We start from the raw sequence: 12574 nt of genomic DNA, 5'->3' as shown, positions 1-12574 counted from the left end.
ACGTGACCAGCCCCTTCCCACCGTCTCCTCCGGCGGGTCTCATTGCTTCCCGCGGGAGCCCCGCCCCCCGAGCGCCGGAGGCACGTGATTGGCCAACGGACCCCCTCCAGGTGAAGGTCGGCTGCGTGATTTGCATGCTATTTGCATGTGCTTTGCATGTGATTTGCATGCCCGCCCTCCTCCCGCTGGGGACCGCGGGGGGAAGCTGGGCTGTCTCCGGGAGCTCCGCGCGCCGAGCTGTTGCAGCTGCAGCTGCTCCTCTTCCTTCTGCTCCTTTTGCAATCTGGTGCTGAAGGCTAAGAGGTACGGGATTTCTGGGATCAGTCCTTATTAAGGGACGATTCCCCTGGGCTAGTTGCATGGTGGAAGGAGGGGATCTTCGAGTCCGGAGGGCGCCCCGGAGCCGGTCCTTGGAGAGGGAGGTTGCTCCAGAACCGGTGCATGGAAAGGGAGAGTGCTCCGTGGCCGGTGCATGGAGTGGGAGGGAGCTCCGGGGCCGGTGCATGGAGAGGGAGGGTGCTCCGGGGCCGGTGCATGGAGAGGGAGGATGCACGGGCCCGGTGCATGGAGAGGAAGGATGTCTGGGCCCGGTGCATGGACAGGGAGGATGCCCAGGGGCCGGTGCATGGAGAGGAAGGATGTCTGGGCCCGGTGCATGGACAGGGAGGATGCCCAGGGGCCGGTGCATGGAAAGGGAGGATGCACGGGCCCGGTACTTGGAGAGAGAGGGTGCCCAGGGCCGGTGCATTGAGAGGGATGGTGCTCCGGGGACGGTGTATGGAGAGGAAGGGTGCTCCGGGGCCGGTGTGTGGAGACAGTAGGTGCTCCGTAGCCTGTGCATGGAGAGGGAGGATACTCAGGCCCGGTGCATGGAGAGGGAGGGTGCCCCGGTGCCGGTACATGGAGAGGGAGGGTGCCCCGGGCCCGGTGTATGGAGAGGGAGGGTGCTCCGGAGCTGGTACATGGAGACAGAAAGTGCTCCGGGACCGATGCTTGCAGCATAGGGAGCCCCACGACCGGTGGTTTAAGTGCGTGTAGGGGAGAGCCCAGGGCCGGTGGTCGCAGGGCCGGGGAAGCCCTGAGGTCAGAGAATGACCCTCAGCCTCCGCTTCATCCCCCGGGGATTAGGAACTCCTGGGGGGATCAGGAACTCCTCGGGGGATGGGGAGAACTCATCGACTGATGGGGAGGAGGAGGAGGGAGGCTCCCCGCAGCCTATGGTAGCGGCTCAAGGTCCCCAGGGGAGGATAGTAACAAATAATAATAATAAAGGTATTTGCTAAGAGACCACTATGTGCCAAGCACTGTTCTAAGCCCTGGGAGGGGATACGAAGTAATCAGATTGTCCCACGTGGGGATAACAGTCTTAATCCCCATTTTACAGATGAGGGAATTGAGGCGTAGTGAAGTGATTTAATAATAATAGTAATGGTGGTATTTGTTGCCAACTTGCACTTCCCAAGCGCTCAGTACAGTGCTCTGCACACAGTAAGCGCTCAATAAATACGATTGATTGTTTGATTGATTAAGCGCTTACTATGTATGAAGCACTTGTTCTAAGCGCTGGGGAGGGTACAAGGTGATCAGGTTGTCCCATGTGGGGCTCACAGTCTTAATCCCCATTTTACAGATGAGGTAACCGAGGCACAGAGAAGTTAAGTGGCTTGCCCGAGGTCACACAGCTGACAAGTGGCAGAGCAGGGATTCGAACCCATGACCTCTGACTCCCAAGCCCGAGCTCTTTCCACTGAGCAGTGCTCTGCACACAGTAAGCACTCAATAAATACGACTGAAAGAATGAGCCACGCTGCTTCCCAAGGTCACACAGCAGACAAGTGGTGGAGCGGGGATTAGAACCCACGACCTACCAAGTTGGTGCCATTTCCACCAAGCCACGCTGATGCAGAGAGGCCGGAGATGGTGGGTTTGGGGGTGCCCGGCCCTCCAAGCGCCACCCCCCAATTCCTGCAAGGAAACAGGGGTTACGGTTTGAGGCAATGCAGTTCATTTTAAGATCCTTCTGCTTCCACAGCTAGTGAAATGAGCTGGGGACTGGGTGGCAGGGAGCCTGGGTCCCAGATTCACCACCATCCCTCTTTTGCAGTGTGGCTTTGCACAATTCACATGTCCCTTCTGGGTCCCTTCAGACTGTTCCTCTGTTAAATGAGAAGACAGCTCGCTCAGAGAGGGGCGGTGAAAGGGAAGGAAACCTGAGCTGTAAAATGGTAGGGATGGGAAGGGTTTGACTTTGGTCTTCTGGGCGGTGGGAATCCTTTCTCACTTAAAAGATTTTTCTAATTCGCTTTTTCTCGTGGCTAAGTTTCCTTGTCTTTCGAGAGATGGGGGACCGGTTAAATGTAATTCCCTGGTGAATGATAGGAGGTGATAATCAATCAATCATATTTATTGAGCGCTTACTGTGTGCAGAGCACTGTACTAAGCGCTTGGGAAGTACAAGTTGGCAACATATAGAGACGGCCCCTACCCAACAGTGGGCTCATTCTAGAAGAGGGAGACAGAGAACAAAACCAAACATATTAACAAAAGGATGATAAATCGTCCTTGAGTGATTAGCCTCCTCTCCATCTCTCCCATCTTTTTCACCTTTCCTTCAGTTTGGCTAGACCTCCTGAAAATCGTGGGCAGCAGAGCAAGCGGGAGTCTGGGGATCATGTCTGGAAATCCGAATGTTGCCTCAGAGCAAAACAACAGCAGCCAGGAAAACAAGGCCCCCAATCTGCGAACGTCGGAGAAGAAGTGCTGTGAGTGCCCCCACGGGGGACAGAAATGGAGACCAGTGGGTTGTGGGGATGGGACTTTAGCCATCCCTCACACTTCCCTTCCACTGCTCCAACTGGTTGGGATTTATGCCCCAAGGGGTGGGGGGAGGTGGGGAGGGAGGGATGGAGAGGAACTTGGGGAAGTGGCTGAGCTGGCCTTCAGAACTTAGAACAATGTGTCCCATTCTGCGAAGTGTCCAGAAATGAAACAAAATGAGCAACACCCATCTTCATCAGCAGGAAGCTTGTTCATGGACAACTTCCCGGAGTCGGGCACGTTGGGAACCCCACCTGTGGAAAGTGCAGAGTAGACTGAGCTTTCATGGGCCTTAGTCACTCTGAGCCCCTTTCTGGCCAAAGTGGCTGACTAATATTCAGTCAGCCCTGCACATAAGACCTTGTCCAGGCTGGGCAGGTGGAACAGTTAATTAGTCAGTCAGTGGTATTTACTGAGCACTTACTGCATACTAAGTGCATGGGAGAGTACAGTACAGCCGAGTTACTGGACATGTTCCTTGCCCGTAGCGAGCTTACAAATGCAGACCTTACTAAGTTTCCTCACTGAAGCTTTTCTGGTGGGGAGGTACACATTGGAATTTATCTATTTGCCTGGGTCTAGAGTAATTGGCGTGGAGGCTGCATGCCAACTGAGAAAAAGGATTCCTCCCCCTTCCGTGCCCCAGTTTGTTGAAATTTGAGAAGTATCAGCCTTTCCTTTGGTGTCTGCAGGTGCTCCGTTTCTCTCCTGGTGTAGACTTTCCTTCTCCTTTTGCATGTTTTTTAAAATGGTACTTGTTAAGCCCTTACTATGTGCCAGGCACTGTACTAAGCCCTGAGATAGATACAAGCAAATCAGGTTGGACACAGTGCTTGCCTCACACGGGGCTCAAAGGTCTTATTCCCATTTTATAGATGAGGTAACTGAGGCACAGAGAAGAGAAGTAACTTGCTGGAGATCACACAGCAGATAATGGGCGGAGCCGGGATTTGAATCCAGGTCCTTTGACTTTCAGGCCCGTGCTCTACCCACTAGGCAACGCTGCTTCTCCTGTCTCCATGGCTTGACATAGGATTCAGAAGGATGTTTCCCTGGCAGCAGGGCAGGTGTTTGGCCAGAAATGGAGCAGTTGGGCCAGGGAAGCAGGGTAACATTTTTGGTCTTTTTGTCCCACCGGCCAGGCCTACTCTCTAGACCGCAGCCAAGGCCTGGCGAATTCACGTGTCCTCTCCGGAGAGTTGTCTCTGCTGCCTCGTTGCACCTTATTTCTGGGTCCCCATCTGTGCCTGGCGTTGATGTCCACCCAGGGAACTCAGGAGGACAGATCACTTCGGGCCCCAGTGGTCTTGCCTTTCCGTCCGTGGAGCGGGGCCAGTTTACAGCATTGGCATTCGCACTGGAGCGGTTATTAATATCAGCAGGTGAAAGCAGCTGGCAGACAGTCTGGGAAGCATTCCGCTCAGAGCCGCCTCCTGGGCCTCGACCTTCACGTTGAGCAAAAGCCCTTGGCCATCTCGTGATTGATGATGTTAATCCCCCGGCTCTGAGTCAATCAAGGTTCTTGTGGGGAGTGGTGCCCCAGTCGGGTTGGGGCCCCGGTACAAGCTCTGTCCTCTGTAGTGGTTTTCTCCTCACCCGTGAGGAGATTTCATCTCAAAACGGAAATGGAGACGGACCACGGTGCCGAAACCGTGGCCACAGGCTGTTGGAGTGGGATGTTTGAAGCAGCTCATTCCCTAGAGTTGCCAGCTGTTTCCCTCATGAAAGGGGAGGCTGGCACAGCTTTTCTGCCTAGGTTTCCTGGGGTCCTCTCTCCCGAAGCCCCCACCTTTGTGTAGTGCTCCCAGGGCAGTCTGCCCTTTGGTTAAAGACAACTTGGTTTGGCCCCTGCACGGTTGGGAGGACTTCAGTTCCCCCTGACTTTACCTCCCGAGAGCTGTCGGAGTCGAGAAAAAAGTGACGCAGTCACCTTCCCTTCTGTCCTTCCACTAATAATAATAATGATGATGGCATTTGTGAAGCGCTTACTATGTGCAAAGCACTGTTCTGAGTGATGGGGAGGTTACAAGGTGATCAGGTTGTCCCATGTGGAGCGCACAGTCTTAATCCCCATTTTACAGATGAGGTAGCTGAGGCACAGAGAAGTTAAGTGACTTGCCCAAAGTCACACAGTTGACAAGTGGCGGAGTCGGGATTAGAACCCATGCTCTTTTTCACTGAGCCACGGTACTTGTTAAGCCCTTTACTATGTGTCAGGCACTCATCTCAGCACTGGGGTAGATACTAGTTAATCAGGATAGACATAGTTCCTGTCCCACATGGGGCTCACACTGTTAATCCCCATTTTACAGATGAGGTAACTGAGGCCTAGAGAAGTTAAGTGACTTGCCCAAAGTCACACAGCAGATAAACGGTGGACCCAGGATTAGAACACACGACCTTCTGACTCCCAAGCCCGTGCTCTGTTTACTTACCCACACTGTTTTCTCCCATTGTAGCTGCGTGGTTCCCTCTTGGAGATTGCCTTGCTTTCTCCCACAAGTAAAGCCTCCTGGAGAGGGCAGCTGAGATGCTGTCACTGTCCAAAGGAAAATGAAGCTGAAGAACGGGAATTCCACGTGGATTTGTTCTCTCTTTCCCTTGCAATTATAGTATTTGTTAAGGGGTTATGTGCCAAGAACTGTCCTAAGAACTGGTGTAGGTACAAGATAATCAGGTTGGATGCAGTCCGTGTCCCACATGGGACTCTTTTTTTTAAAATGGTATTTAAGCGCTTACTCTATGCTAGGCACTGTACTAAGTGCCGGGGTAGATAGAGAAGCAGCGTGGCTCAGAGGAAAGAGCACGGGCTTTGGAGTCAGAGGTCATGGGTTCAAATCCCGGCTCTGCCAATTATCAGCTGTCAGTTATCAATTATCAGAAACCCAAGGCCCACGGAGGTTGAACAACTTGCTCGAGGTCACCCAGACTTGACCAGAATCCCGGGTTCTAATCCCGGCTCTGCCACTTGTCTGCTGTGAGACCATGGGCAAGTCACTTAACTTCTCTGTGCCTCAGTTACCTCATCTGTAAAATGGGGATTAAGACTGTGAGCCCCCTGTGGGACAACCTGATCACCTTGTAACCTCCCCAGCGCTTAGAACAGTGCTTCGCACATACTAAGCGCTTAACAAATGCCATCATTATTATTATTATTACTCCGTGCCAGGCACTGTACTAAGTGCTGGGGCAGATATATAGTTATCAGGTTGGACACAGTCCCTGTCCCGCATGAAGCTCACAGTCTTAATCCCCATTTTATAGATGAGGTAACAGAAGCACAAAAAAGTTAAGTGATTTGTCCAAGGTCTCACAGCAGACAAGTGGCAGAGCCGGGATTAGAACCCGGGATTCTGGTCAAGTCTGGGTGACCTCGAGCAAGTTGTTCAACCTCTGTGGGCCTTGGGTTTCCCTCTAAACTCAGGAGACTCACACTTGCTCCTGCCCCCATCTTGCGGGGACTTCATGAAGAGGAAGGAAGCTGCAGACGGGGAAGGGGTGGCGTTATAGGAGCCCAGGCTTTGGGAGCTGTTGAGTCCCGGATGCGGTGAGGGCCGTATGATCTTCTGTGCAACAACTAGAGCCCTGAGTCTTTGGGGGCATTTGTTACTCAAGCTGTGGGTTTCAGGCTTCCAGATGTGATTGCCTCAGCCCGCCGGAGGAAACACTGTTTATTGCTTCAGGCTGTTGTGCAGAACACCCAGTGACGGATCTGGGGAAAGAGAGAGGGGACACTGTTTTCCCTCTGTCCTCACCCTCCACTTAATTAGGTAAATTTCCGGAATGGTGAGCAAGAAGAGTTACTTACAGCCCATTGCCGGTCTCGGCTGTGGTCCCTTCCCGGACACTCTGTTGCTCTGACACTTGGGTGAGCCGGGCTCAGGTAGGACATTTAATGGGCTGGAAGAGTTGGGAAAATTGGCCTGGCTAATAATAATAATAATAATGATGGCATTTGTTAAGTGCTTACTATGTGCAAAGCACTGTTCTAAACACTGGGGGGGATACAAGGTGATCACGTTGTCCCACATGGGGCTCACAGTCTTAATCCCCATTTTACAGATGAGGCTCAGAGAAGTTAAGTGATTGTCCAAGGTCACACAGCAGACATGTGGGAGAGCTGGGATTAGAACCCATGACCTCTGACTACCAAGCCCGTGCTCTTTCCACTTAGCCACGCTACTTCTTTAATAATAATAATAATTGTGGTGTTTAAGTATTTACTATGTGCCGCACATTGCATTATTATCATGGTATTCCTTAAGCATTTACTATGTGCCAAGCACTGCTCTAAATGCTGGGGTGGATACAAAGTAATCCAGCTGTCACACGTGGGGCTCACAGTCTTAATCCCCATTTTACAGGTGAGGAAGCTGAGGCACAGAGAAGTTAAGTGACTTGCCCAGGGTCACACAGCAGACAGTGGCGGAGCTACGGTTAGAACCCATGTCCTCTCACTCCCAAGCCTGCGCTCTTGCCACTAGACCGTGCTATCTCCATGGCCTAAGCGCTGTACTAAGTACTGGGGTGGATAAAAGCAAATTGAGTTGGACACAGACCCTGTCCCACATGGAGCTCACAGTCTTAATCCCCGTTTTACAGGTGAGGTCACCGAGATCCAGGGAAGTTCAGTGACTTGCCTGAGGTCAGGCAGCAGACAAGTAGCAGAGTAAATCGAAGGGAGTGGGGAGGGGGCGATGGTCCTCTGAGCTGAAGGAAGTTTAGAGTAAGGGACCTTGAGGAATGATCTGACCCAGGTTTGGCTGTGGGAAGGGGCACCTTCTGAATCCGGCAGAGAAGAGGGGCTCATCCCTGGGGCCCACTTTAGCTATCGTGACTTTTGAGTTGGAATTTGCATGTGATGAGGTAAACCCTCAGCCCCATTAATGATCTTTGAGGGTGCACCAATCTTCATTTCTTCCTTGAAGCATCTCTATGTGATCAAAAAAATCAATCCATCGATTGATCAATGGTATTTGAGTGCCTTCTGTGTGCATAGCATAGTGTGGAATGCCCTCCCTCTGCCCATCCGCCAAGCTAGCTCTCTTCCTCCCTTCAAGGCCCTGCTGAGAGCTCACCTCCTCCAGGAGGCCTTCCCAGACTGAGCCCCTTCTTTCCTCTCCCCCTCACCCCCCTCTCCATCCCCCCGTCTTACCTCCTTCCCTTCCCCACAGCACCTGTATATATGTATATATGGTTGTACATATTTATTACTCTATTTATTTATTCATTTATTTATTTTACTTGTACATTTCTATCCTACTTATTTTATTTTGTTGGTATGTTTGGTTCTGTTCTCTGTCTCCCCCTTTTAGACTGTGAGCCCACTGTTGGGTAGGGACTGTCTCTATGTGATGCCAATTTGTACTTCCCAAGCGCTTAGTACAGTGCTCTGCACATAGTAAGCGCTCAATAAATACGATTGATTGATTGATTGATTGATTGATAGCACTGGACTAAGAGCTTGGGAGAGTATGGCGTGGCTCAGTGGAAAGAACCCCGGGCTTTGGAGTCAGAGGTCATGGGTTCGAATCCCGGCTCTGCCAATTGCCAGCTGTGTGACTTTGGGCAAGTCACTTCACTTTTCTGGGCCTCAGTTCCCTCATCTGTAAAATGGGGATGAAGACTGTGAGCCCCCCGTGGAACAACCTGATCACCTTGTAACTTCCCCAGTGCTTAGAACAGTGCTTTGCACATAGTAAGCGCTTAATAAATGCCATCATTATTATTATTATTATTACGGTACAACAGATTTGACAACAGGTCATCCTTGAGTTTCCTGGAAATCTTGGAAAGACGAAATAATTGATATAAAACTCTTTGGAAGGCAAAGGTTTAGCGATGTGAACAGACTGAGCCAGATGTTGGGTGTGTTGCTTTAGGAGCCATTGTGCCTTGTTCTATGCCAGGTGACTGAGACTCACTTCTAACAACAACAATAATAATAATAATAATAACAACAATAATAATAATGGTACTTGTTAAGTGCTTACTGTGTGCCAAACACTATTGTAAGCATTGGGGTAGGTAAAGATAATCAGGTTGTCCCACATGGGGCTCTCACTCTTAATCCCCATTTTACAAAGTGAGGTAACTGAGGCACAGAGAAGTGAAGTGACTTTGCCAAGGTCACTCAGCAGTCAAGTGCTGGAGCTGAAGTGAGAACCCAGGTCCTGACGCCTAGGCTCACGCTCTATCCACTTAGTCATGCTGCTTCTACATGCAGCCTTTTCTGGGGTGGGGCATATAGCAATCTAGAAACTTGGTAGCTTCTGAGGGAGAGAGCTCTGGAATCAGTAAGATCTCAGCTGTTGGGCAGTGGCACAGAGATGGGGGGACAATTCCCAAAGAAGGGCTCTGGGACTGGACTATCGTTACTCTGGGACTGGGGTCTCTTTGTTCTGAGAGGACTCTTGGTGAGCTTGGTGGCCACAGGGCACTGAGGTGGACTCTAAGAGGCTCAGCATGTGGTTCTCAGTGAGCAGGTTGGGGTTGGTAGGTTTTCAAGAGTTGCCATGATCAACCGATCCATCAGCGGTGTTCACCGAGTGCTTACTGTGTGCAGAGCACTGTACTAAGCATTTGGGAGAAGACAGTAGACTAGCCCTGATCCCTGCCTGCAAGAGGACATCCTTCTTCCTTTTCAATTTTGCAGTGGAGGGTTGTGCAGAAGTCACGGGTAGGAGGAGGGGAAGAGGGGTCTCTTGGGAACATCTCTCATGCCTGGTGGTGTCCCGTGGAGCCTCACTGTATCTGGAGGCTGAGCCTTGGGTCCCTCTGGGACCCACTGCCTTCATTCCCAGGCCCTCTGACCCCACCCTTCCTTATCTCCCTCCTCTCCCTGTCACAGCATGGGCATCCTACATGACCAACTCCCCAACTCTCATCGTCATGATCGGCCTGCCCGCCCGGGGCAAGACCTACATGTCGAAGAAGCTTACCCGCTACCTCAACTGGATTGGTGTGCCCACCAAAGGTGAGGTTGGGGGTATTGGGGGAGGTTAAGATGGGCCAGATATCTGGAGGGGGCAGGGCTTAAAGCTGGCTCACTGGGGAGGCTGCCCCGCCATCGCCAAGACTTGGCAGTGTGGCGGGGTAAGTCATCAAAGCCCCTCAGCCAAGGTTTGTGTGTGTGGGGGGGTCGTTGAAGACATGCTGAGTCAAGTGATGGAGAGGAGGTATCCCTGTTGATTCCAAGTGAGACCAGTCATGGACCAGTTTGGATGCCTGTAGTGGGGGAGAGCTGAATGAAAATCACCCTCCCAGATGATGGTGGTTGGTGGTGACTCCCGTGATCCCTGGCCTCTGCCTTCCTTCCAGGGCCTTCTGTCCTCGCCCATTTGGATGAGAAGGGAGGACAGGATACTGTGAGGGTGGGCCCTTCCCCCTCTCTGGTACCTGGAGAAATCCTCTCTGAGTAGGAAAGTCTACTTCCAAAGGCCCAAGGGGGCAGACCCACTAGACCAGGTCTTCCAGGTACCCTCAGGATGCGGGAACGTAAGCCCCGTGCAGCCTCCGTGGCAGAGACTTGACATCCTGGCCAGCTGGCAGGTGCTTCCTGTCCCTGGGGACGCTGGGGGAAGTGGAGCGGTCATACTATTTGGAGGGTCGGTGTCTCCTACAGTGTTCAACTTGGGGGTGTACCGGCGCCAAGCGGTGAAGTCATACAAGTCCTACGATTTCTTCCGGCATGACAACACAGAGGCCATGAAGATCCGAAAGTGAGTCCATCCCAGGAGGGCCAAGAAATCAAGGGCTGGGCAGGCCACAGGGGATCCAGCCGGGCTGGTGGGAAGTTTGGCTTCTTAGAGACCCGGGGCCCAGGAGTGAGGCTGAAGTGGGGGGACTCCTCCTAGCTTCGTCTCGTGGTGCTGGGGCAGGTGGAAAGAACCGTGGGCTGGCCTGGGATGGAGTGAAGGCCAAATGGGTCCTGGACTAGCCAACGGAGGAACGGTGGACAGACGGGTGAACGGGCAGGATTACAGAGGCTTTAAGGGTGGGAAGGGAGTGAGTGCAGGGGATCTGACCTGAGGGCTGAACAGGTTGGGGAGGCAGCAGGTGAAGAGGCCCCTGTGAGATTTGAGTGGGTCTAGGGGAGCCAGTGGGCCATCTCTGAACCCCAGCCCTGGCTGCCGTCCCTCTGCCCTTGCCCCTCTCATTTCAGGCAGTGTGCCCTGGTGGCTCTGGAGGACGTGAAGGCATATTTCACTGACGATTGCGGGCAGATTGCGGTGAGCCCTGCCCCCTCCCACCTTGGGCCTGGCTCAGGCAGCATTTACCCCCATACTTCCCTTCCCCCCATTTCCCACTCCCTCTCCCCCAATTTCATTCCTTTTCTCCCCTCTCCCTCCCTCTCCAACCTCACCCATTCTTATCATCCCTTCCAGGTGTTTGATGCCACCAATACCACCCGAGAGAGGAGAGACCTCATCTTGAATTTTGCCCAGGAGAATGCTTTCAAGGTAGGAGAAGGGAGTGAGGCTGATCTCACGCCCTGTGCCCAGTGCCATCCCACCGACTCACCCTGGGCCCTTTCCCTTTGTGTCTACTTGGGCGTGTTTGGTGGGGGGGGCGGCCCAGTCTACACTGGGGAAGGCCTTCTGACACTTTTGATTTCAAGGCTCCCCCATTTCTGAATTGCTCGTGGTAGGTTGGGGTCTGGAGGGAAGAAGGGGCCCAGGTTCCAAAAGCCCATCTTCTCTTCCTCTCGCCTCCCTTCCACTCCCCACCCTCACCTCCTCACCTTGTTTCCTCCTTCCGGCTTCCAGGTGTTCTTTGTGGAATCTGTTTGCGACGATCCCGATGTCATTGCTGCCAACATCCTGGTGGGTGGCTTCCTCCCCCTCTCTTGTGGGCCGGCTGGCTGCATGGCGCAGTTGACACCAATAGAATTGCATGAGGCCTTTGAGACGGTGATCTCCACGAGGGACTAGAATTTCATCCAGCCTCATTATCTTAAATCTACCCCAATGCTTAGTAGAGTAGATTGTGAAGCTCCTGGAGGGATAGGGTCTGTGTCTAATTCCAATCTATCGTTCATATTTACCGAGCGTTTACTGTGTGCAGAACACCCTGCAGGCCTGGGAGTTAGAAGGTCTTGGGCTCTAATCCCTGGTCCGCCATTTGTCTGCTGTATGACCTTGGGCAAGTCACCGCACTTCTCTTTGTGTTTCTCGTTTAACAAATTGAGAAGCAGCATGGCTCAGTGGAAAGAGCCCGGGCTTTGGAGTCAGAGGTCATGGGTTCAAATCCCGGCTCCCCTAGTTGTCCGCCAGTGACTTTGGGCAAGTCACTTAACTTCTCTGTGCCTCAGTTACTTCATCTGTAAAATGGGGATTAAGATTGTGAGCCCCTTGTGGGACAACCTGACCACCTTGTAACCTCCCCAGCAGTTAGAACGGTGCATTGCACATAGTAAGCGCTTAATAAATGCCATTATTATTATTATTATTATTACCTTTATTTGGGAGAGTTCACTATAACAAAGGTGATAGATGCGTTCCCTGCCCACAACAAGTTTACAATCAATCAGTCAATCAGTCATATTTATTGAACGCTTACTGTGTGCAGAGCACTGTACTAAGCGCTTGGGAAGTACAAGTTGGCAACATATAGAGACAGTCCCTACCCAACAGTGGGCTCACATTACAGTCTACAGGTTACAGGTGCTTTGTTCACAGTAAGCATCTAATAAATACTAATACTACTACAGGGCTTGGCACCTTGTAAGCCCTGAACGGGTAATAATAATAATTAT

The 12574-nt window shown here is 52.1% G+C and overlaps 1 protein-coding gene across 3 annotated transcripts in view; it reads left to right on the top strand.

Moving 5' to 3' along the window:
- Positions 1–229: 229 nt before the first annotated feature.
- The window catches only part of PFKFB2 (6-phosphofructo-2-kinase/fructose-2,6-biphosphatase 2), a 37800-nt gene continuing 25455 nt past the window's right edge, over positions 230–12574 (top strand). For all 3 annotated transcript variants that reach the window (XM_038748702.1, XM_038748699.1, XM_038748700.1), the window contains exons 1-7: positions 230–303; positions 2616–2762; positions 9668–9793; positions 10442–10538; positions 10982–11048; positions 11205–11279; positions 11586–11642. In XM_038748702.1, coding sequence (XP_038604630.1) covers positions 2672–2762; positions 9668–9793; positions 10442–10538; positions 10982–11048; positions 11205–11279; positions 11586–11642 — 513 coding nt within the window. In that variant the 5' untranslated portion in view covers positions 230–303; positions 2616–2671. The remainder of the gene's footprint in view (positions 304–2615; positions 2763–9667; positions 9794–10441; positions 10539–10981; positions 11049–11204; positions 11280–11585; positions 11643–12574) is intronic.

The sequence above is a fragment of the Tachyglossus aculeatus genome, chromosome 7, assembly GCF_015852505.1.
Source record: "Tachyglossus aculeatus isolate mTacAcu1 chromosome 7, mTacAcu1.pri, whole genome shotgun sequence".
NCBI lineage: Eukaryota > Metazoa > Chordata > Mammalia > Monotremata > Tachyglossidae > Tachyglossus > Tachyglossus aculeatus.
This window is presented reverse-complemented; position numbering and strand designations above follow the sequence as displayed.